At 42.4% G+C, this 21,003-nt stretch overlaps 1 protein-coding gene across 6 annotated transcripts in view; it reads left to right on the top strand.

Moving 5' to 3' along the window:
* RAB2A (RAB2A, member RAS oncogene family) overlaps nt 1-21,003 on the top strand; it is a 79,563-nt gene that overhangs the window by 6,549 nt on the left and 52,011 nt on the right. For 2 of the 6 annotated variants that reach the window (XR_012157203.1, XM_073331078.1), the window contains exons 1-3: nt 3,387-3,487; nt 10,245-10,316; nt 17,876-17,943. Coding sequence is in view for 5 of the 6 variants with exons in the window: in XM_073331078.1 (XP_073187179.1) it covers nt 3,397-3,487; nt 10,245-10,316; nt 17,876-17,943 (231 nt within the window). In the remaining variant the exon portion in view is untranslated. Of the gene's footprint in view, nt 1-3,386; nt 3,488-10,238; nt 10,317-12,897; nt 13,437-14,499; nt 16,528-17,875; nt 17,944-21,003 lie in introns of those variants that run through there. The other 4 variants (XM_073331080.1, XM_073331076.1, XM_073331079.2 and 1 more) reach the window with 4 other exon arrangements.

Raw genomic sequence — 21,003 nt, 5'->3', positions numbered from 1 at the left:
TGGCCGAGAACGGCGAACTGTGGCCACTGGAAGCTGCAGAAGGTCATGCCTGTGGATGGGCAACGTCAGCAAAATGTCTCGCAGCCCGCAATGAGATTACCCTGATGGGCTGCAGGTTGCCCACCAGTGATCTAGTACCATTGATCTAGTGAGTATGTGCAACAGCCTTCTTAGAAACCTTTATGATTTTCAAAAATCACAATTTACTTTTCCTAGACTACAGAAAGGCATATATGCCCCATAGACAGTCTTATACAAATTCAAATTTTTTTCAAATTGCCAAGTCACTATAGCTGTCATCCTCCCTCTCCACCTCCCACACAAAAAAACCAAAGTAGCAAAATATACTTGATAACTTGGAAAGGTATATTTTTACTCCACTTTTGTTCAAACTTTGATTTTTTTAAAGTTATAAGCAATTGAAAATGTAAGTGATCCCTCAGAATAGAAATGCTTGTGCAACTTTAATTATATGTGTCACTGACTAATAGAAAGGAGAATAATGAGAGGAAGAACTGTCTTGTAGTTAAGACTCTGGACTGGGACTCAGGAGATCTGAGTTCAATTCCTGGCTCTGCTACAGACTCATTGTGTGACCTTGGATAAGTCACTCACATCTCTGTGTCTGCTTCCTATCTATAAAGATACTATTTTCCCCATCTTTTGTCTGTCTTGTCCATCTATGGCAGGGATCGGCAACCTTTGGCATGTGGCGTGTCAGGGAAATCTGCTGGCGGTCCGGGACAGTTTGTTTACCTGCACCATCCGCAGGTTCAGCTGATTGCAGCTCCCACTGGCTGCGGGGGTTCGCCGTTCCAGGCCAATGAGGGCTGCAGGGTGCGGCGTGGGCCAAGGAATGTGCTGGCTGCCGCTTTCTGCAGCCACCATTGGCCTGGAATGGCGAACCGTGGCCAGTGGGAGCTGTGATCGGCCAAACCTGTGGACGGTGCAAGTAAACCATCCCGGCCTGCCAGCAGATTTCCCTGATGGGCCACTTGCCAAAGGTTGCTGATCCCTAATCTATGGAGTAGCAACTGTTTTTGACTCTGCATCTGAATAGTGCCTGGCATAATGAGGCCTGATCTAAGCTGGGGCATCTAGGCATTACTGTAGCAAAGTAATTATTAACATAGTGTACACTTTAATCTTGAAGATGAGGAATCCACTGAGATTGGTTTCTTTTCTTGAGAGAAGAGAATTACTTGTATATCTTTACAGAAGAAATGCTTCATCTCAGTGGACTTCCACTTGTCCAGTGTCCTTTCCATAGGCTTGATGGTATTGTTACTCCTGGGGGAATTCTGCGCCACTGTGCACATGCAGGACAGCCCCTGCTTCCTTAAATTCTCTTTGCTTCCCTGCAGAAAAATGGTTTCTGTAGGGAAGCAAAGAGAAGCTGCACCAGTGCTCATTCACCCTTTCTGGGAAGCACAGGCAGGGGAGAGGTAAGTCACCGTGGGGGAGGAAATGGAAGGAAGGAGGGTCTGGGGATGCCCCAGCTGACCAGGGATATTAGTCCCAGCTGTGGGGAGATGGGAGTAGGAAGACGAGGGAAATGGAGTTCCCTCTCCCCTGCACAGAGCAGGCGGGGCTGGGTCATATCAACCCCCAAAAACCTCTGCCAGCTGCAGGAAACTCTGCATTGGTGGGGATTTGTCAGGGGGATCTGAGTGCAAGGGGTGAGGCTTGGTGGGGTGGGGGTTTTGGGTGCAGGGGGAGAGACTTGGTGGAGGGGGGAAATCCAGATGCACGGGTTGGGCAGACAGCGCGAACAGTTCCCCTACATTGACCCCTTCCCCCACTTTCTTACCCTATTGCGCCTCAACTACGGAAGGAGGGGTCACTGTACGGGGAGCTGCTCCTCCTATCCACCCAGCCCCTCCTGCCGAGCCTCACCTCCCCCTGCAACCAGAATCCCCCTGCCGAGCCTCACCCCTGCATCAGGAGCCTTTGGCTGCTCCAGAACCCCACCTCATCCCGGCATAGGGAGTCCCCCATCCCATTTAGTCCCAACCAGCTGCACCCTGAGCCCCCCACCCCCTGCTGAGCCCTAACCACCTTCATCTGGACTTCCCTGCAGGGGCCCATTCTCCCTGCACCCAGAACAACCCAAGAAGCCCTTGTGCATCCAGATCCCCCTGGAACCCCCCCCCAGCTGCGTGCACCCATGTTGCACCACACAGAACCCTGATACTTTTGAGGGAATTCTGTACCAAAAATACCATATCATACCATTGGCCAGGAAGGGCGAACTGCAGCCACTGGGAGCTGTGGGCAGCCGTGCCTGTGGACAGTCAATGTAAACAAACAGTCTTGTGGCCACTGCAGGTTGCCCACCACTGAGATACATCATAAACAAAAAAGGGCAGACACCTGAAAGGCTGTTTTTTTTAAATGTGGTCTGCTTGTTTTACATTGTAAATTTAGGTACAGTGTAGTCTAAAATTCTCTGACTGGAGAGCTAGTCAGATGTCTCCACAAGAGCCAAGAGTGGAAACTGAGCAGTTGAGGGAAAGAGATTTTTAGTCAGACTTAAAAAAAAATTAAAAAAATGTAAACACCTACTTGATTGAGTGACTAATATGGTAAAAAAGGAAGTCTTGGCTGAAGATTCAACACACTTGCCCTTTTAGTTGAGGTGGCAGAACAAATGATGTCTCCAAGTCTTCCATCAAAACAAGTAGGGCCCCCTCCTCCCACCAACCTTTCATGTTGTCTTTATACTTCAAAGACATAAAGGGGGGAGGATTCATCACCTCTAAAATTTCCTATAGTTAAAATGGAATGACTATGTTGAAAACTTATTTACTTTTCATTATTTATGCTGTTGGTGATTTGCCTTTCAATCAGTTTGACAATAAAAACACACACTAGTTAGTTTCACTTTCTTGTCTTCATGGGATAGATTAATGCTACAATGTTTAGATTGCATTCAAGACATGGCATTCTGATATTTTCTGTCTTAGTTTCTCTTTCCTAATGGTTCCTAACATAGTTAGTTTTTTTGACTGCCGCTGGACATTGAGCAGATGTTCTCAGAGAACTATCCATGATGACGCCGAGATCTTTTTAGAACCCATCATTTTTGCATGTAGAGTTTGGATTGTTTTCCAACGTGCACTACTTTGCACTTATCAACACTGAATCTCATCTGCCATTTTGTTGTCCAGTCACCCAGTTTTGTGAGATCCCTTTGTAATTCTTTGCAGTCAGCTTTGGACTTAATGATCCTGCATAAGTTAGTGTCATCTGCGCTGTTTACTCTTTTTCCAGATCATTTATGAACATGTTGAACGGTACTGGTCCCAGTGCAGATCCTATTTATCACTTTCTAGTTTGAAAACTGACCATTTGTTCCTACCCTCTCTTTCCTATCTTTTAACCAGATACTGATGCATGAGAGGATCTTCTGTCTTGTCCCATGACTGCTTACTTTGCTTAAGAGCTTTTGGTGTGGGACCTTATGACAGGCTTTCTGAAAGTCCAGGTACATTATATCAGCTGAATCACATTTGTCCACATGCTTGTTGACACTCTGAAAGAACTGTAATAGATTGGTGAGGCATGATTTCCCTTTATAAGAGCCATGTTAACTCTTCCCCAACATATCATGTTCATCTGTGTGTCTGATAATTTTGTTCTGTACTACAGTTTCAGCTAATTTGTCTGATGCTAAAGTTAGGCTTACTGGCCTGTAATTGCCAGAATTAACTCTGGATTCTTTTTAAAAAACAGAGTTACATTAGTTATCTGCCTGTCATCTGGTACAGGGGCTGATTTAAGCAATAGGTTACATACTGTAGTTCTGTGATTTCATATTTGAGTTTCTTCAGAACTCTTGAGTGAATACTATTTGGTCCTGGTGACTCATTACTGTTTGTTTAATCATTTTGTTCCAAAATTTCCTGTATTGACACCTCAATTTGGGATAGTTGCTCAGGATTGTCACCTGAAAAGAATGGTTCATGTATGTGGGGATCTCCCTCACATCCTCTGCAATGAAGACTGATGCGAAGATTTCATTTAGCTTCTCAATGGCCTTGTCTTCCTTAAGTTTTCTGTTAGCACCTTTAGTGCCCCAACTGATTGTTTGGCAGGCTTCCTGCTTCTGGTGCACTTTTAAAAAAAAAAAAAAATAAAGCAAAACAACCACCTGTTAGTTTTTGTGTTTTTTGGTATTTGCTCTTCAAATTTTTTTGACCTGCCTAATTATACTTCTATGCTTGACTTGCCAGAGTGTGGTCCTTTCTATTTTTCTCAGTAGTATATGACTTCCAATTTTTAAAGGATGCCTTTTTGCCTTAACCGCCTTGTTCACTCTGCTGTATGTATCTTACTTACGATTGCATTTTTTTTTTTTTGCTCCTCTTACTGTTTTTTGTTTTAAATTTGGGGTATGTGTTTAGTTTGAGCCTATACTATGGTGTTTTTAAATAGTTTCCTTGCAGGCATTTCACCCTTGTGACTGTTGTTTGATGTGATTTTTGACAGTTTCACTGCTGTTCACAGGGTTTTGAATAGCAAGAGTGGAACTAACCAGAGTTTTGTTAGGGCATGTCTACACTGGCAAAGTTACAGCGACGGCAGTTACAGCGCTGCTTAGAGAGCACAGAAGGAAAACCACTGTTGTATGTTCACACTGACAATTGCCTGCGCAATAGCATGTTCACACTTCCGGCACTTGCAGCGCTATTTGGAGGGTGCACTCTGGGCACTTATCCCACAGAGCCCCTTTTTCTCTTTTGCAGCTAAGAGTTGTGGGAAGGCGGAGGGGGTCGCATAGCATCCTGGGTCCTGTCCCAGTGCCCTGTGATGCATTGCTTCCCATCCCAGCAATCCTTGTGCTTCCATCTGCATTTGGCACCATCTTTCAGCAGTTTGTGTACTGTGCGCCTTGCCTCTTTCGGGCTGCAGGAATGGATCCCGAGCTGTTGACCAGTATGCTGCTCGCACTGAGCAACACGTCACGAGTGGCAGTGGAGTTATTCCTTAAACTACAAAGGCAAGAGGAGTGCGACATTGATCTTGCCATACATAGCAGCTACGACATGAGATTGCTTGTGGCATTCCCAGAGGTGCTGACCACAGTGAAACGCCACTTTTGGGCTTGGGAAACAAGCACTGAGTGGTGGGATCACATTGTGATACAAGTCTGGGATGACGAGCAGTGGCTGCAGAACTTTCGCATGAGGAAAGCCACATTCATGGGACTGTGATGAGCTCATCCCAGCCCTGCGGTGCTAGGACACGAGAATGAGAGCTGCCCTGTTGCTGGAGAAGCACGTGGCAATTGCACTGTGGAAGCTGGCTACTCCACACTGTTACCGATCGGTCACTAACCAGTTCAGAGTGGGAAAGTTGACCATTGAAGTTGTGTTGATGGAAGTGTGCAGGGCCATTAATCCCATCCCGCTCCGAAAGACCGTGACTCAGGGCAGCGTGCGTGACGTGGATGGCTTTGCACAAATGGGCTTCCCTAATGCCTAGAGGCAATAAATGGCGATTCCAATTCTGCCACCAGACCACCTAGCCATGAGTACATTAATGGGAAAGGGTATTTCTCAGTGTTTCTCCAGGTGCTTGTGGATCACTGTGGGCATTTCACAGACATTAACGCAGGCTGGTCCAGAAAGGTGCATGATGCATGCATCTTTCAGAACACTGACCTGTTCAAGAAGCTGCAAGCAGGGACTTTCTTCCCTGACCAGGAGATCACTGTAGGGGAAGTTGAAATGCCCATTGTGATCCTGGGAGACACCGCCTACCCCTTAATTCCGTAGCTCATGAAGCCATACATGGGCAACTTGAGAGCAGCAAGGAGCGGTTCAACAGCAGGCTGAGCAAGTGCAGAATGACTGTTGAGTGTGCATTTGGCTGTTTAAAATTCCGCTGACAGTGCCTCTATGGGAAGTTGGACATGGCTGATGACAATATTCCTATGCTTACAGCTGGGTGCTATACACACCGTAATACTTGTGAAGGGACGGGTGAAAGCTTCACTCAGGGCTGAACCGCAGAGGCTCAGTGCCTGGAGGCTGAGTTTGAACAGCTAGAGACCAGGGCTATTAGAGGGGCAAAGCGTGGAGCCGTAAGGATCAGGGATGCCTTGATGCAGCAATTTGAAGCTGAAAGCCACTGATATTTGTTGCTATGCTTGGGATTGCAGTGCTTGTAATTCTAGGAGGTGATTGGTACACATGATGCAAGAAGGGGGCTTGACATTATTGTATGTTGCTTTGCAGTGCTCTTTTTGCTTTCACTTAATAGAATAAAGATTGCTTTCAAACCAACACAAATCTTTTATTAAAAGACAACAACCGAAGGGGAGAGTCACACGAAAACATTCATCAGCAGGGAGGGGGACGGGGTGGGGGAAGGGAAGGTCTCAAGAGGAGGAGGGATCCCGGGACGGCTACAGATCATACCCAGCCTTCTCCTTTGGAGTGCAATGCAGCAGGTACTGTACTTCAGCAGGGCCAAACTGTAGAGGGATGGGTGTTGAGTGTAGTGCGAGTCCACAGTGCTGGACTGTGAGGAGGGAGGAGTGGAATGCTGTGGGTAGAGAGTGGAGCCAGGAGGTTGGTAAGTGTGTTGGCAGTGTGTTGAGGATGCATGGGAAAGAGTTCTGTGGCTGCAGGGGAGGGTGGGCTCGAAGCTGCTAGGTTTGAAGAGCTAGTATCTCCTGGAGCCTGTCCACTTGGCGCTCCATAACATTTAAGAGTCGTTCCGTGGCTTCTTTCTGGTGTGCTGCGTTCTCCTTTCGGTCCCTCTTCTTGTTGTCCCGCCACTTCCTCAATTCCTTTTTCTTGGCAGCGGAGTGCATCATAACCTCACTGAGAAAGTCCTCCTTAGTTCTTCTTGGCCGCTTTCTAATTCTGTGCAGCTGTTCTGCTGCCAGTAACAAAGAGGGAGGCCGGGCTCCCAAGGTCATCTCTGTGAAGTTTAAATGCAACCTTTTACAGAAGCAGTATTGTTTGCAACACAGACAACACTGATTCAGTGGTTTAAAACACAGCCAGTACTCACACTTGTCACTAACTGGCTGACCGCGGGAAAGCACACATTAGCCACAAGACCCACAAAATGGTGAGTAGTTGCAGGGGCAGGGTAAATTACTCTTCCCATACCCTGCTGTACACTGGGCACGTGGCTCTTGGGGAGAACCAACACTGTATGGGGGGGGGCCTGATAATCATTCCTGTCCCCACACTTTCCACAGGAGGTGATCATTATGGAAGATATCTCGCTAGCGAGGGTGAGCAGTGAATCAGGGGAGGGTCTTCCCCAAGCCTGCGGCTCCCGCCTGGTGCCTATGTGGCTCACCTGTGTGTAGCAATTCTCTTTTCTCTCTCCCACCCCCACCCCCGCCGCCCCGTGATGGCACAGTGGCGTGGGAAAGTTACCATTAATGGGGCAAGGAACCTGCAGCAGTGGATTGCCCACTATCTCCACTAGAGTTTCCTGGAGATCTCTGAGGAAGATTCCTGTGAAGTGAGGGAGTCTATAAATAGCCTGTTCCGCTGCTCAGACTAGGCATGCGGTGGGATACAAGCCTGCTTTCTGCAACCCTCCTGCCCTCAACGACTCACTTAAGTAGTTCACAAAATCAGATCCACTTACCAGGGGCCTCCTCTCCTGTTTGTGCTTTGCCAAGATCCGACTGCTGTAATTGGCCAGGCTCCTCCGGGGTAGAAGAGAGCTCCTGAATGTATGCATTTCTGGTCTCCGAGTCATCCTCTGCCTCTGGGTCCCTCTCCCCCTCTTCATCCAAGATTTCCTCCTCCTGGCTCTGTCCACACTCGACTGGCATGCGAGCCAACAAAGTATCCGCAGTTTGCAGTGGAGATGGGGTTGCCACCAAGTATTGCATCCAGCTCTTTGTAGAACTGGGAGCTCATGGGCGCAGCACCGGAGCCGTGGTTTGCCTCATGTGCCTTGTGATAGGCGTTCCGCAGCTCCTTCACTTTTACCCTACACTGGAATGTTTCCTGGTCACGGTCCCTTTCTATCATGCATTGTGAAATCTGTCTGCAGGCATCATCATTCCTATGGCTGGAGCACAGCTGGGACTGCACAGCCTCCTCTCTCCAAATGCTGATAAGGTCCAGCAGCTCAGCATTGCTGCCAGTGGGGGGATTGCCTGGTGCGTGGAGCAGGCATGGCCACCTGGAAAGATGCGCTAAGACCACTGCACACATCACCGAGCAAACAGGAAGGGGACTTTCAAATTTGAAAAGGAATGTACAGGGTGGGGATGACAGCTGGTCATCTGAGGGCAGGGCAGTAGAGTTCAAAATGATGACCAGAGAGGTGAGAACATGCACTGTGGGACATCTCCTGGAGGCCAATCGCAGCGCTGTAATTGCCAGTGTCTATGCTGGCGCTGCAGCGCTGTGGTCCCGGTGCAGAAAGCTGGACGCCTCTCATTGGGGTGATTTTTTTAGAGTGCTACAATTGCACAGTTTCTGCGCACTAAGTGGCTTGGCAGTGTGTACACCTCGGGAGTTACAGCGCTCAAAGCTGTTTTACTGCGCACAAACTTGCCAGTGTAGACAAGGCTTTAGTTTCATTCTCCTGCTCCTTAGTAAGTCTGAGCAGTAGCAGAGTGGCTACAGCTGTCTGCAGATTTAGGAAGACAAAACTACATGGTTTTATATTAGATTCAATTTGGAAGGATATCTTAACTGTTAGGTTCAGAAACTTAATTAATTTGAAATGTAATCTCAAATTCAGCAGAAATTGATGGCTTGAGCCTCCTATGTTCTCCAGGAAAAACTTCCCACTTACCATAAATGATTTTTTTTTCAAGCTATGGTTTAAACTGCCTAATAGTGTCACTTTGTTTAGCTAAGTCTGAATTAATTTTCAGTCTAAATACATTGCTACAAAGAAACAAGGACAAGACTTTTGTGAAAGCTTGTTCAGCGATATAGACAACGACTCAAATCTTTGGACTGTTGCATCTTAAGCTTGCATTAATTTCATAGAGGGGTTATGTTTCCAACAAGGATACTCTACCAAAAGTCTTCCTGTGGCTTTAATTAGACAAGATACTTTACTCTACCCTGATGCGTACATTTGCTTTTGTCAGTGAGATGAAACGTTCTTGCCAGAGGTGGTTGTGTTTAATTGGTGGGAAACAGGAAGTGATTCCTACATGCAAAATGCTTGGAGGATTTCAGATGACTCTATAAATCTATTAATAAAAATATTTTTCCCTAGCCAGCTGGAAAGATGAACTACTAATTTAATGAAAAACTGCAACCAAGTGTTAACTAGGGAATCTTGCCTCTTAACTGTCTCCCTCTATCCCTTTCTGAGAGACTTCAATCCTCTTACATTTAAATTTGCCTCAGTTTTATACAAACCTATTTACATACTTCTGATATTTTTGGTTATAACTCGCTGAATTATGTAACTAAAGCAAAATACCACATTTCCTAGACATGCGTAAAAGTTAAAGAAAAGGAAGCTGAAAGGTCAGTGTTCTATACTGTTGGCAGGCAGCAGTTCTGTCTGCTGATGACATTATGTCTTCATATAACTTAAGTACATTTTTTTTTTTTATGGACCTTCTACTTTGTGGTGCCATTCTTATGGCCTTGTTCTGCCATAATGCAACAAAATCTTGTAAGAGTCCTAGTGGTTTTGCTGTCACATTCATGTAGGCTGTTCAATTACATTCTCTCTGTTCTGACCCCACCACCAAGATTGCTATCCCAGACACCCCAAAAATCACTGTAGGATTGGAGTTCCCTGGTGCGCTCTGCTTTTTCTCTGTTTGGTAGGTTGATGATCAGATTATTCTGGCCACATTTTTAAAGGTAGCAGGCATGTATCTGGCAGTGTGTAAGCAGCATGAAGGAAGGGATATGGAAGAGAGAAAGGTAAAAGTACAAGTGGAAGTGATAGAGAAACTGTTCGTTGGGTACTGAGAGGGAAAAGTGCCGTTCACATTACAGAGTGAGAGAATGAAAGATAAAGTGTATTATTTTAACTGTTAATCTTCGAATTGTGGTTGTCACTTTCCAGACACTTGTGAAATTGTCTTAAAATATGTAAGACAAGGATATAATAATATAATATTACAAGGATAAACAAATGTCAGGGCCTGTATATCAAAATGGGTCTAATGATAAATTGTCTGATATATATTGTTTTAAATGAGTTATAATTTAGGTTTTAATTGCTGCAGCTTAAGTAAAGTTTTTGAATTTGCTTGAAGAAAATATTCTCTCTTTCAGGTGTTGGGAAATCATGTTTATTGTTACAGTTTACAGACAAGAGGTTTCAACCAGTGCATGACCTTACTATTGGTAAGTTCTTCCTATTAAATATTCTATTGAAAAAGTATTTAAAAATAAGGATCTATTTTTAAAGGTGATGGACAGCTAGATGCCTCAGCATGTTGGTTACAGGTTGTATATCCTTTCACTTAATTGCCATTTGTTTTATTGTGGCACAAATCATATGTCTTTGCTGTCTGCTGCCTGTATCATAACTGATGTGAAATAAGATAATCCAGTTCCTAGTGAGTAAATATTCACATCACAGAAGTGCTCCACAATCATAATTTGCAACCTCCTTGGTTGCCTCTGTAGGAAGGCCATAGATTGAGTGGGCACAGAAACTGATCAGGCTTGAAGCACATTAGTAGAATGCTGTGGAGAGCTTGCATTTGCTCAGTGGGTTAGACTTCAGTCTCCAGGGGTCTCTGCCATTTGCCATGAGCATAAAATTAAGATTAAAAATAAAGCAGACTTCAACAAATAGACACCTTTGTTTACTAGATGAGAAATTGTATAGAGTTTCCTGATGGTGAAAGGTTGAATTGTGGATATGATTATCACCTGGAAGGGCAAGGTTTGAGGCCTGGTTGTGCAGCTGGACTGGCATGATGGGGGGGTTGCGTGTGTGTGTGAGGTGTGTCTGTTGGTGGGAGAGCTAGATGAAATGAGTGAGCTGGGAGGGAATGTATTAGCTATGACCTGACTTTTTTTTTTCTTTTTTTGTATGAAACAAATGTGCAAATTTTTACTTTCTGCTGTGAAGCAGATGGATACTTCTGATGCATGGTAAAAAATGACCACATTTTTCTCTTGTGGTCAAGGCTGATCTTCAGATGAGTTTTACTTAGGCTATGCTTGAACAGGCACCAGCCAACAATGACATTGCAGAATCTTTTAACTACAATTCAGGTTATTTCAAGGTCCCTGTTAAGGTAGCCTCCCCAATTATGCTCAGCCTTCCACAGGATGGACAACATGAGGCTGTACCCACTTTTGCTTCCCACCCTCTTGTATAGTTTCTCGTAGATTAATGAAGCTCCTCTCCTGTGGGAGTACTTAAAATTGACGTGTGCAAAACAAACAATCGTTTCTCTTTTAGCAGAAGAGTGCAAGATGGTCTGTCTCTTGACAGACCTCCCAGACATTGTACGCAGCTGTCTCTGAAGTACTTCAAACTGTCAGCCTTAGCAGCAGCTTTGTTCCCCCTAGTTTTGGAACCAGGTAGGCTGGTTGAATAAGGAACCGGGACTTGGTCTTTGGAGGCAGATTTCTTGTCATCTTTCTTTCAAGACCAGGGCTGTCAAGTATGTCAAATCGTGAATAAGATTCACACATTTGCCACACTGTCACGTATTTCTGCAGCTAGCTGGATTCTCCTGTATCTGTCTGGGTGATGGTAAAGAGCTGCGGTTCCTATGATGACTACAGTGCCTGCTCTGCCTATCTCACCAGCAGCCAGCATTGGAGACCTGAGGGAAGGCAGTTGCTGGCAGGAGGGGGGCGGGGGTTGGGATCTGGAGTTGTTAAAAGGTTTGGGCCTATCCAAGGACAAAATGGGGGATAGGAACAGAATTTAGGAGCATGGCGGGGAAAGGAAAGAATGGGAAAAGTTTGCCCCAGGTACTCTACCCACCCACCACAATTTTCAGGCTGTGCCACCCACATGTACTTTCTCCCAGCATGCTTTTACTATGTTGTTAACCAATTGTAATTAATAAAATAGCAATATATTTATAAAAAAAAATATTTCCCCTGTCATACTGTTTAAATATGAACATCTAGTAATATAGTAAATGAAACAAGGACTTCACACTGCTTGGCTCTTTGGGGTGAGGTTGATCACTAATTTGGCTCCTGAACCACTGAGGTCTGAATATCACTGCTATAGAAAGACACTTAGGCTGGGTTTTCAAATGTACCTCTGGGTATTACAGTTCCAACTTTCAGTGGGATTTGGTGTATAACTTCCTTAAGCTCCTTTGAAAATCCCACCCTTGCATGTCTGCAGACACTAGCCAAAATTTTCAAATTAAGTTCCTAAAACTAAACTATTAAATCCTTATTTTCCAGTAGTAGTGAGTACCTGCAGAACCCATTGACTTTGTTATGACAGGGAGAGTTCAGCAGCTTTAAAAATAAGGTCACTTCTGTTTAGGTGCCTAACCCTGAGTTGAGGAGCATAATTTCACACCCAAGTTTGAAAACTTTGCCCACAGTATTTACCAAAACTGTTGAAGCATCTGTTCTTAAGAAATAGTCCTGTGCTTATGTACTGAAGAAATGCCCCAGATCCCATCCTGTTGATGTGCCATGTCCACTCAACAAGTCTCTTTTATATGTAAATAGCTCTGCTCGGATGGGCAGCATCAATCTTTTGCTGTTATGATGTGTTAGTACTATTGGTATAGTTTATAGTGTTTGTTAAACTGGCCTGTTAGTGAAATATATCTCCTTGACTATGGTCGCTTTCACTATACCTTACACTCACCAATAAACATTGCCAATTTAATCCAACCTTGAGTAGAATTCATTTCTTTTTCAGACTAATCTCATTTTTACCACTGTCTCACCAAGGTTGTTTTTTTTTGTTTTTATTTTGGGTACTTAGCACCAGGGCTTTGGAGCGGAGCCTGGAGCTGGAGCGCAGAGCAGTGGAGCTGCAAGTTTTTGCCTGGAGCTGGAGCAGAGCCAGAGCACAGAAAATCTTGACTGCTCCAGTTTTGTTTTTTTCCCATTTTCAATCCAAAATGAATTATATTTAGCACAAAAGTCTTAAAGGTGCCAAAAAGTTTCAGATTGTATAACAATTGATATTAACATCTACTTTACCACTTTACGTAATGTGTCACAGTTGTTTTCACTTCGGCCGAAATCAAGATTTAACGTACAGATACAAAATTTTTTTGAGATATGTTTATTAATAAATATATTAAAGAATCAGATAATTATCAGACATCCGGCAACACTGCAGACTGCTCCCACCCTTGTGCCAAGGTTAGGCGAGTATATACTCACATAGATTAGTTAGATAGTTGGATTAGTATGTGTTGATACTTCTTTTGTAAGGATTTATCAATGAGACGCCCTGAGTGCTGCGATTACGGAGAAGTGTGACGCAAGATGCAACATTTAAGATATCACAAACAGGTATATTGCAAAAAAAATGTTTTTATTTATTGATATATTAAGATATTGCAAGAGATATTAACAACTTAAGCTCATTTCTCATATGGGCTCCCGTTACTGGTACGTTTGTTCATTTGTACATGCTCCCGTATCACTCTGGCAGACTTATTTTATATGTCATCTGTTCAATGGTCTTTTGGTAACACTGTTCGTAATTTTAAATTTACTGGAAAAGTCACATGCAGCAGGCATATAAATATACAGTAAACATTTTGCATAAATTAGGAGTGATTTTTGTGATATATCCAGAGTGAGTGGAAAATGTCTAGCACAACTTTGGGGGTGAATCCTTAGGTCATTTTAAGAAAAAAAGGTTTCTGTGAACACATGTCCTAAAATTCTGCTTAAAGGAGCTACAGTCCCTTCAAGGAGGTGATGAAAAGTTAATTTCTGATTAATATCTCAAAAATGCTTTTAATATAATTCCATTACTTTATGTCTGTATCTTAGCGTTAGTATGTACTACCGTATTACATTATCCAAAATTATTTAAACCATAGGCATCCCAAACTGGTGGTTGGTCATTTTTATTTCATATTTCAAGAAAGACTTGTTGTTGGCTGCCCCTGGCTACAAGTGGTAATATTTTGTTCCCCGTTAAAGTTTATTTTCAACCTTGTAACGTGTAGCCTCGTTACTTCCCAACAATTAATGTTGTAGAACAGCGATAGCACATACTAACGCTACAGCACATACCAAATTTCATTGATATATCTATATTAAAGCGTTTTTGAGATATTAAAAACTTGGAAAATATTTCTAATATTTTACCTCAAAATTTCATAAGAAAACCTAACTTGCAATTTATAAATAAACATTTATATTATGTATATTAAAAATACTTCATTAAAACTGCAAGAAACATGTTAAAATATACTTTAATAATAATTTTGTGTAAAAAGAAAATGCAATCATTTTTGTCCAGAAAATCCAAAATAAATTAGAAGTACCTTAAGTGATTAAGATATCACAAGCAGGTACATTTATAAAAAAATGTAATGCTTTTGTTCATTGCTTTTTAAAGATCATAACAAGAAACATTTGGATGCAGTAGCAGCACAAGAAGATTTGGCCATGGCTTCAACAAAAAAAATTCAAATCTGCCCCCCATAATTGATAGCAGATTTACGGAAAAGGATCTCAATGACATCTTTACTTTTGAATTTGAAAAGCCCAAATTTGGGCTTTTGGGAAAAGCAAAGAAGCAATCAGCAACATGCAAGGTGGAAAAGGAAATGAATGGCGAGCTCAAACCATGTAGCTTCAAGACAAGTGAAGCAAGTGCCGTGAAAAGTTTCAGCCTTTGGCGGCATGTAAAACTTAACCATCCTGAAAACTATGCGGCTCTGGTTACAAAAAGGGACCAGGAAGATGAGGCAAAACAGAAAGCTGGCACAGCTAAACGACGTTCATCTGGCTCTTTGAAACCTGGAGAAAAGATTTTTTGCAGAGCTTCATCTGAAAAGAAACTCAAAATTGAGCAAACAAAATTTGACTCATATTTGAAGTCCTCAAAGGTTACAGTCACTATGGATGCCAGTACTTTCCGTGAAGGGCTGATGGAAATGGTTTGCTTGAGTTCAACACCGCTCACTACCTTCAGGCTAAAGAACAAAGGGTTCCAAAAAATTGCAGGCGAAATGGGTCGGCAGCTTGGCGTTTCGATGGGGCACAATGCGGTTCGTCATTTACTTGTCAGCACAGCTGAGTCTGGATGCGAAGAGCTCAAGAAAGCTTTGGAGCAAAAATTGTGCTACCTGAAAATGGATGTGGCAACCCATGGAAACAGAAATTTCCTTGCAATCAATGCTCAGTACTACGAAGAAGGAAAAGATAAAGCTGTGGTAAAAACCTTGGACATAATCGACACTGAAGAGCATCACAATTCTTCGTACATGAAAAGTCAAGTAAAAGCTATTTTAAAAAAAATTGGGAACAGTGAAATGGAAGTGCTGATCATCTGCGTTGACAATGCAGCAAACGGGACGTGTGCCGTCAAAAATTTCAGCAAGGACAATGAAACCATTTCTGCCTCTGAGAACAGGGATGTGGACAGAACTGAAGCTATTTTGCCTGATGAAGGAACTAAAGGAATGGATTAAATTGAACTCAACATGGATGCTGCTGCGCAATGGGTTAATGACCCTAGCCTCATACTTCCAACATGGCTTCATGAGGACGACTCAAAAGTCCAACTGATGACGTGTGGTATTCATGCTCTTCAGTTGGCAATCTGGGATGGACTGAACAAAGAACATAAGAAATTTCTGGCAAAAATTCAACAAGTTGTTGTCAAACTACGAACCCCAAGTATTCGAAGTGTTCTGCTTGATCTACATGGGGTAACTCAATCTTTGGATACTGTGATTCACCTGGGGTTCAACATTTGCGATGATTGATCGGCGTCTTGTTTTTCAATCTTACGGTGAACAAGTGGCTGCTGCTGGAACAAGAGAACTCAAGTTCACAAAAGCTGAATGGGACGAAGTGAAGAACCTGCGAGACCTCTTGGCAAAGCCAAACCAAACAACCATGAATCTTCAAGCTGTTGATGTAACCCTGGGAGTTTTAATGAAGGAATGGCGAAAACTGTCAAAATTCTTGCAAGAAAATGGTGGACAAATTGCAGAAGGAATTCTATCCTCCATGCAGAAACACGAAGAGAAGCTTTTTGACAATATTCATTTCCTTGCTGGAGTTTGTTGACCCATGGTATTGGATTCTTCTTACCTCAAGGGAAATACTAAAGGCAAAGGAAGGGCTCCTTGATATTGCTTGACTCGAAAAACAAAATCTGTTGCTACATTTGAACTCAGTGAAAGAGGTTGAAGAAAATGAAATACAGCAAAAGGAGTCATCAACAATCGAATTTGCAGTTTCAGGAAGTTCACATCCTTCAGAAATAGTAGGCTTCCGTCTCCACTCTGAATTTGTTGGAGTGTCCATCCCTGAGACGTCTTCAACCATCACAGGGAAATGGAGATAATTCAAGCACCAATTCTTCAGAAGATGACGCCTTCGAAAAGGAATTGGATAGACAAGAAAGACACTGGCGAGTTTCTGCGATTCATAATTGTAATGAAGCATTATTCGAGAGAAACTTTAGGGAAGATTGAGAGGGGATGGAGCCTATTGGTAGGCTAAAAGTTAAGTCTGTTTTTGAGGCCATTCACAGCTACCCACACCGCATTCAGGCTGCCTGTAGAATTGCTTCAAGCATGCTAACAACTCAAGCTAGTGTAGAGTGACTGTTTTCGGCTTTAAAGTTCATTTTAAATGATCTGCTGCAGGTTATGAAAGACAACTTGATTGCTTCAATAACTTTTTACAGAATGAATTATGAATGATTCTAGTTTGTACCATTGTGGATATTTAAATTGTTTTAAAAGTCTGAATAAAAATGTTCTTTTCAAAATTACAGTATGCACTTTTTTTTTTTATTTAGTTAAAAATTAATTTGAGTCGGAGTGCGGAGCGGAGTCGGAGCAGTCACTATTGGTGCCGGAGCAGACCTGGAATGGAGCAATTCAAAAATGTAATTGCTCCAAATCCCTGCTTAGCACTTACAGTTGAGGAAGCTAATGGCAGCCTTGAGATACTTTGATTAGTGCTCAAAAATTCTACAATTTTACTTTGACGCATCAAGGTATTAAATTCTAATATAAGCACAAACTTCTCTAGTTAAAAATTGACCCTATCCATCAAAAAATGCTATTTACAGGTGAGAAACTATGAAATTCTTTACAGATATTGATTATACAGTGGTAGCAATATTTACTTCATGCTTTTATTGCTGTACTAACTGCAAATGGTCAGAATTTTTACTTTCAGTCTGTTTGAATTTCTTGCTTATGTAAAACATGTATAAATCTATATTTTGAGAAAATAATGAAAATCAACATTATAGCATTCCAATAACAATCTTGTGTATATTCATTTTTGAGTACGGTTGTATGTTTATCTTTAATTTCCTCTGTAAGCCTAAACAGACACATAGGTGTGTTTTTTTTGTTTGTTTGTTTTTTTCACCCACTTGAACTAAGGAAACAAACACCTTTTTATTAAGTCTTTTGGAAGATTTAGAAAAAGCAGTGTACATTTAAAGCAGTAAAGGCAATATAGGAAAACAATTAGAGCAGTGGTTCTCAACCTATTGTGGGCTGTATATGCAGCTCTCTGTGTGGCCCTGAGAATGTCCGATGAGCTATAGCTGTGTGCTGATTGGGCCATGTGTTAAGAACCACTGAACAAGAGTATAATATAAAGTAAAAGTGCACTGCAAGGTTGCCTCCTATGGTTACAAAGTTGAGTTAAGTCTACCCCACCTGTTCTAATTTCATGTTGGATAGATTTTTCCCATTTGGGTAGTAACACTGTAACTCTTAAAATCTCCTCTTCAGGTGTAGAATTTGGTGCTCGAATGATAACAATTGATGGAAAACAGATAAAACTTCAGATATGGGATACGGTAAGCAAAATAAAAATGAGTTCTTTGTATATACATTTAAATGTATTTATTTTCTGTAAAGATTAAATATTCACTGGTTCCTCTAAATGTTTATATTCAAAGTACTTCTTAAAAATTGTGCCGTTTCTTCTGTTAAATGAATTTAGCACTGTAACTCTCAGGAACAAAGTCAAAATGCTGTGAGAAGATGGGAAGGAATAGAAATCTGTAATAAGTACTTGTGTTAGGTATAAAATGTATCTCTAGCTGTACCGCTGAAGCATGTTGTGGTGTTGTGAACCTTTCATGGACATGAAATATATTTTTCCTGTGTATTTAAGGAGAGATGCTGCATTTTTAATATTCAATTTTATTTCATTATGAGAATAACCAATTTAATTACAACTGAGTGTTTGTTTTTTAACTGTGGAGTTTCCTCCACTGCTTGATTGTGTCCAGGAGGTGCTCAACAATTTTTTTTTAAACTTATACTTACTACTGATAATGGATTTTTCTGTCTCCTTCCTTTCCCACCTCTCATATTTGTGATGGCCAGACACGTGGCCCTTACTAAGTTCAAGTTTCCTCATTTGGTTAAACTTTTTGTTAAATGTGAATATTTCCAGCATTCATATGTTTATTTTTTTTATTTTCTATTTGAAATTTGTCAAAATATAACTTCAGTTACTTTTTCCTGAATTTGTGTTGTTCAGGGGTTTATTTATGGTGACAGTGAGTTAAAAACTGCACTCAGTTTAAGGTCCCATATTTTTCTAAGTCTGTAAGAAATAAGTGATTTGAGAATCTTTGTTGCATAAACTAGATAATGAGAAAAACATCTTTCTTTTAATAAATCCCCTCCTGTTCTTGGAGCTTGTGGCATCAAACCCAACATTTTCCTGTATTTCCAAATAGAGACTCTCCAACTGAATAGTGTTGTATGTATTTATCACCTTTTTAAAAAAACAGTGAATTTCTGCAAGAGAAAGCATAACCACCACAAATGTCTCCATTCATGGGACCCATAGTGGGATTTTTTTTCTTAATATACTTTGCAAATGCTCTGGGTTTGGATGGAAATGCCTGTGCTGGCTTTGACAGGTCAGTTAATTCAAGTTCTAGTTTCTTAAAATCAATTAGTAACACTTTAGTTTTTTAGTAGCATTAGATAAAGTTCACCAACAAAAAGACTAAGTTAACACACATATAAGCGTCTTCATTCTGTGAACCAGTTTTTGTGATCTTCCTGTAAATACCTCCTTAAAATTCTTCACCTATTTTGTGTTATTTTCTTCCTCTTCTGTTGGTACTATGGACTACCAGAAAGTGTTCTGTAGACCATAGTATGAGAACTCCTACTCTATTGCCTTGGACTTACTTCTGAACTTGGGTAGCTACAGGTTTATATCTAAATATTCTGGCTCAAGTTATGGCTGTAGAAGGCTCTGAATTTAGTTAGTGTAATTCTGCTTTATAACTTATACAGTCGGTATAAAGAAACTACACTGAGAGTTTGGAGTGGGGCAGGCTTAGGCCAGGGGACAGGTATAGTTGTGAATCCACTGGCTATTAGGGCCCTACCAAATTCATGGCCATGAAAAATGTGTCACGGACTGTGAAATCTGGTCTCCTCCCATGAAATCTGGTTGTCTGTGTACTTTTACCCTATACTATATAGATTTCAAGGGGGAGACCAGTATTGATCAAATTGAGGGTCCTGACCCAAAAGGAAGTTGCGGGGGGGGGGTCACAGGATCATTTTAGGGGGGTTGCGGTATTGCCATCCTTACTTCTGTGCTGACTTCAGAGCTGGGCAGTTGGAGAGTTGCGGTTGCTGACTGAGGGCCCAGCTCTGCAGGCAGCAGCGCAGAAGTAAGGGTGGCACTACCATACCATACCATGCCATCCTTCCTTCTGCACTGCTGCTGGGGGTGGCTCTGCCTTCAGAGCTGGGCTTCTGGCCAGCAGCTGCTGCTCTGCAGCTGCCCAGCTCCGAAGGTAGCACCAGCAACAGTGCACAAGTAAGGGTAGCACTACCACCTCCCCCAGTCCCTGCTTGCGCGTGCGCACACACACACGTGCACACACAGACACACACACAATAACCTTGCGACCCCCCCCCCCCCAACTCCTTTTTGGTCAGGATCCCTACAATTACAACACCATGAAATTTCAGATTTAAATAGCTGAAATCATGAAATTTATAATTTTTTAAATCCTACGACTGTGAAATTGACCAAAATAGACTGTGAATTTGGTAGGGCCCTAACTGTAAGTTTATTTTGTCTTTAACCTGAGTTCAAAAGGGGAGTAGTCTATACCTTCAAATAGTGTTTTTTTTCCCAACACACAGCCTGTGTGCAAGGACCAGTGTCTGAACCACAATGAGGGTTTACAGCTAAGTTGTAATCCACATTTCACCTATAAGTATCTCCATCCCAGCTATCTTTTGAGAGAGCCTCTAACTTTGCATTCACATATGTTTTGGTTATACAGTGGATGCCATCCTGATGAAGACAACTTTTGGTTATTAGCAACGTTTTCCCAAGAACCAATTCTGTCCCATTGACTTGAACATTAATAGAGTTTGGATATTAGCAACTGTCGTGCTGCTTATTGACAACTTCTTTGGAAGAGGGGTTCCACTAGCAATTAATTAATTGTCTCTGAGTCTGCAGCCTGGAGATGGCAAGAAGAGGAACTGTGCAGCCTTGTGGCCCCCCCTCAGTGTCCTCGTTCCCCATGGAAAGTCCTAGCTGCAGGCAGGTTTACAGGGCTGCAGCCAGCAAAGAAAGCACTGGGACATGCCAAGCTGGGCCCGTCAGTGCCAGGGCAGGGTGCATTCCAGAGAGTGCAGAGAGACGCATAGACTTTAAGGTCAGAAGGGACCATTATGATCTTCTAGTCTGACCTCCTGCACAACACAGGCCACCGATTCTCACCCACCCACTCCTGTAACAAACCCCTGACCTATGTCTAAGCTATTGAAGTCCTCAACTCGTGGTTTAAAGACTTCAAGGTGCAGAGAATCCTCCAGCAAGTGACCCGCCTCACTCTGCAGAGGAAGGCGAAAAACCCCCA

The sequence above is a fragment of the Lepidochelys kempii genome, chromosome 2, assembly GCF_965140285.1.
Source record: "Lepidochelys kempii isolate rLepKem1 chromosome 2, rLepKem1.hap1, whole genome shotgun sequence".
Classification (NCBI taxonomy): domain Eukaryota; kingdom Metazoa; phylum Chordata; order Testudines; family Cheloniidae; genus Lepidochelys; species Lepidochelys kempii.
This window is presented reverse-complemented; position numbering and strand designations above follow the sequence as displayed.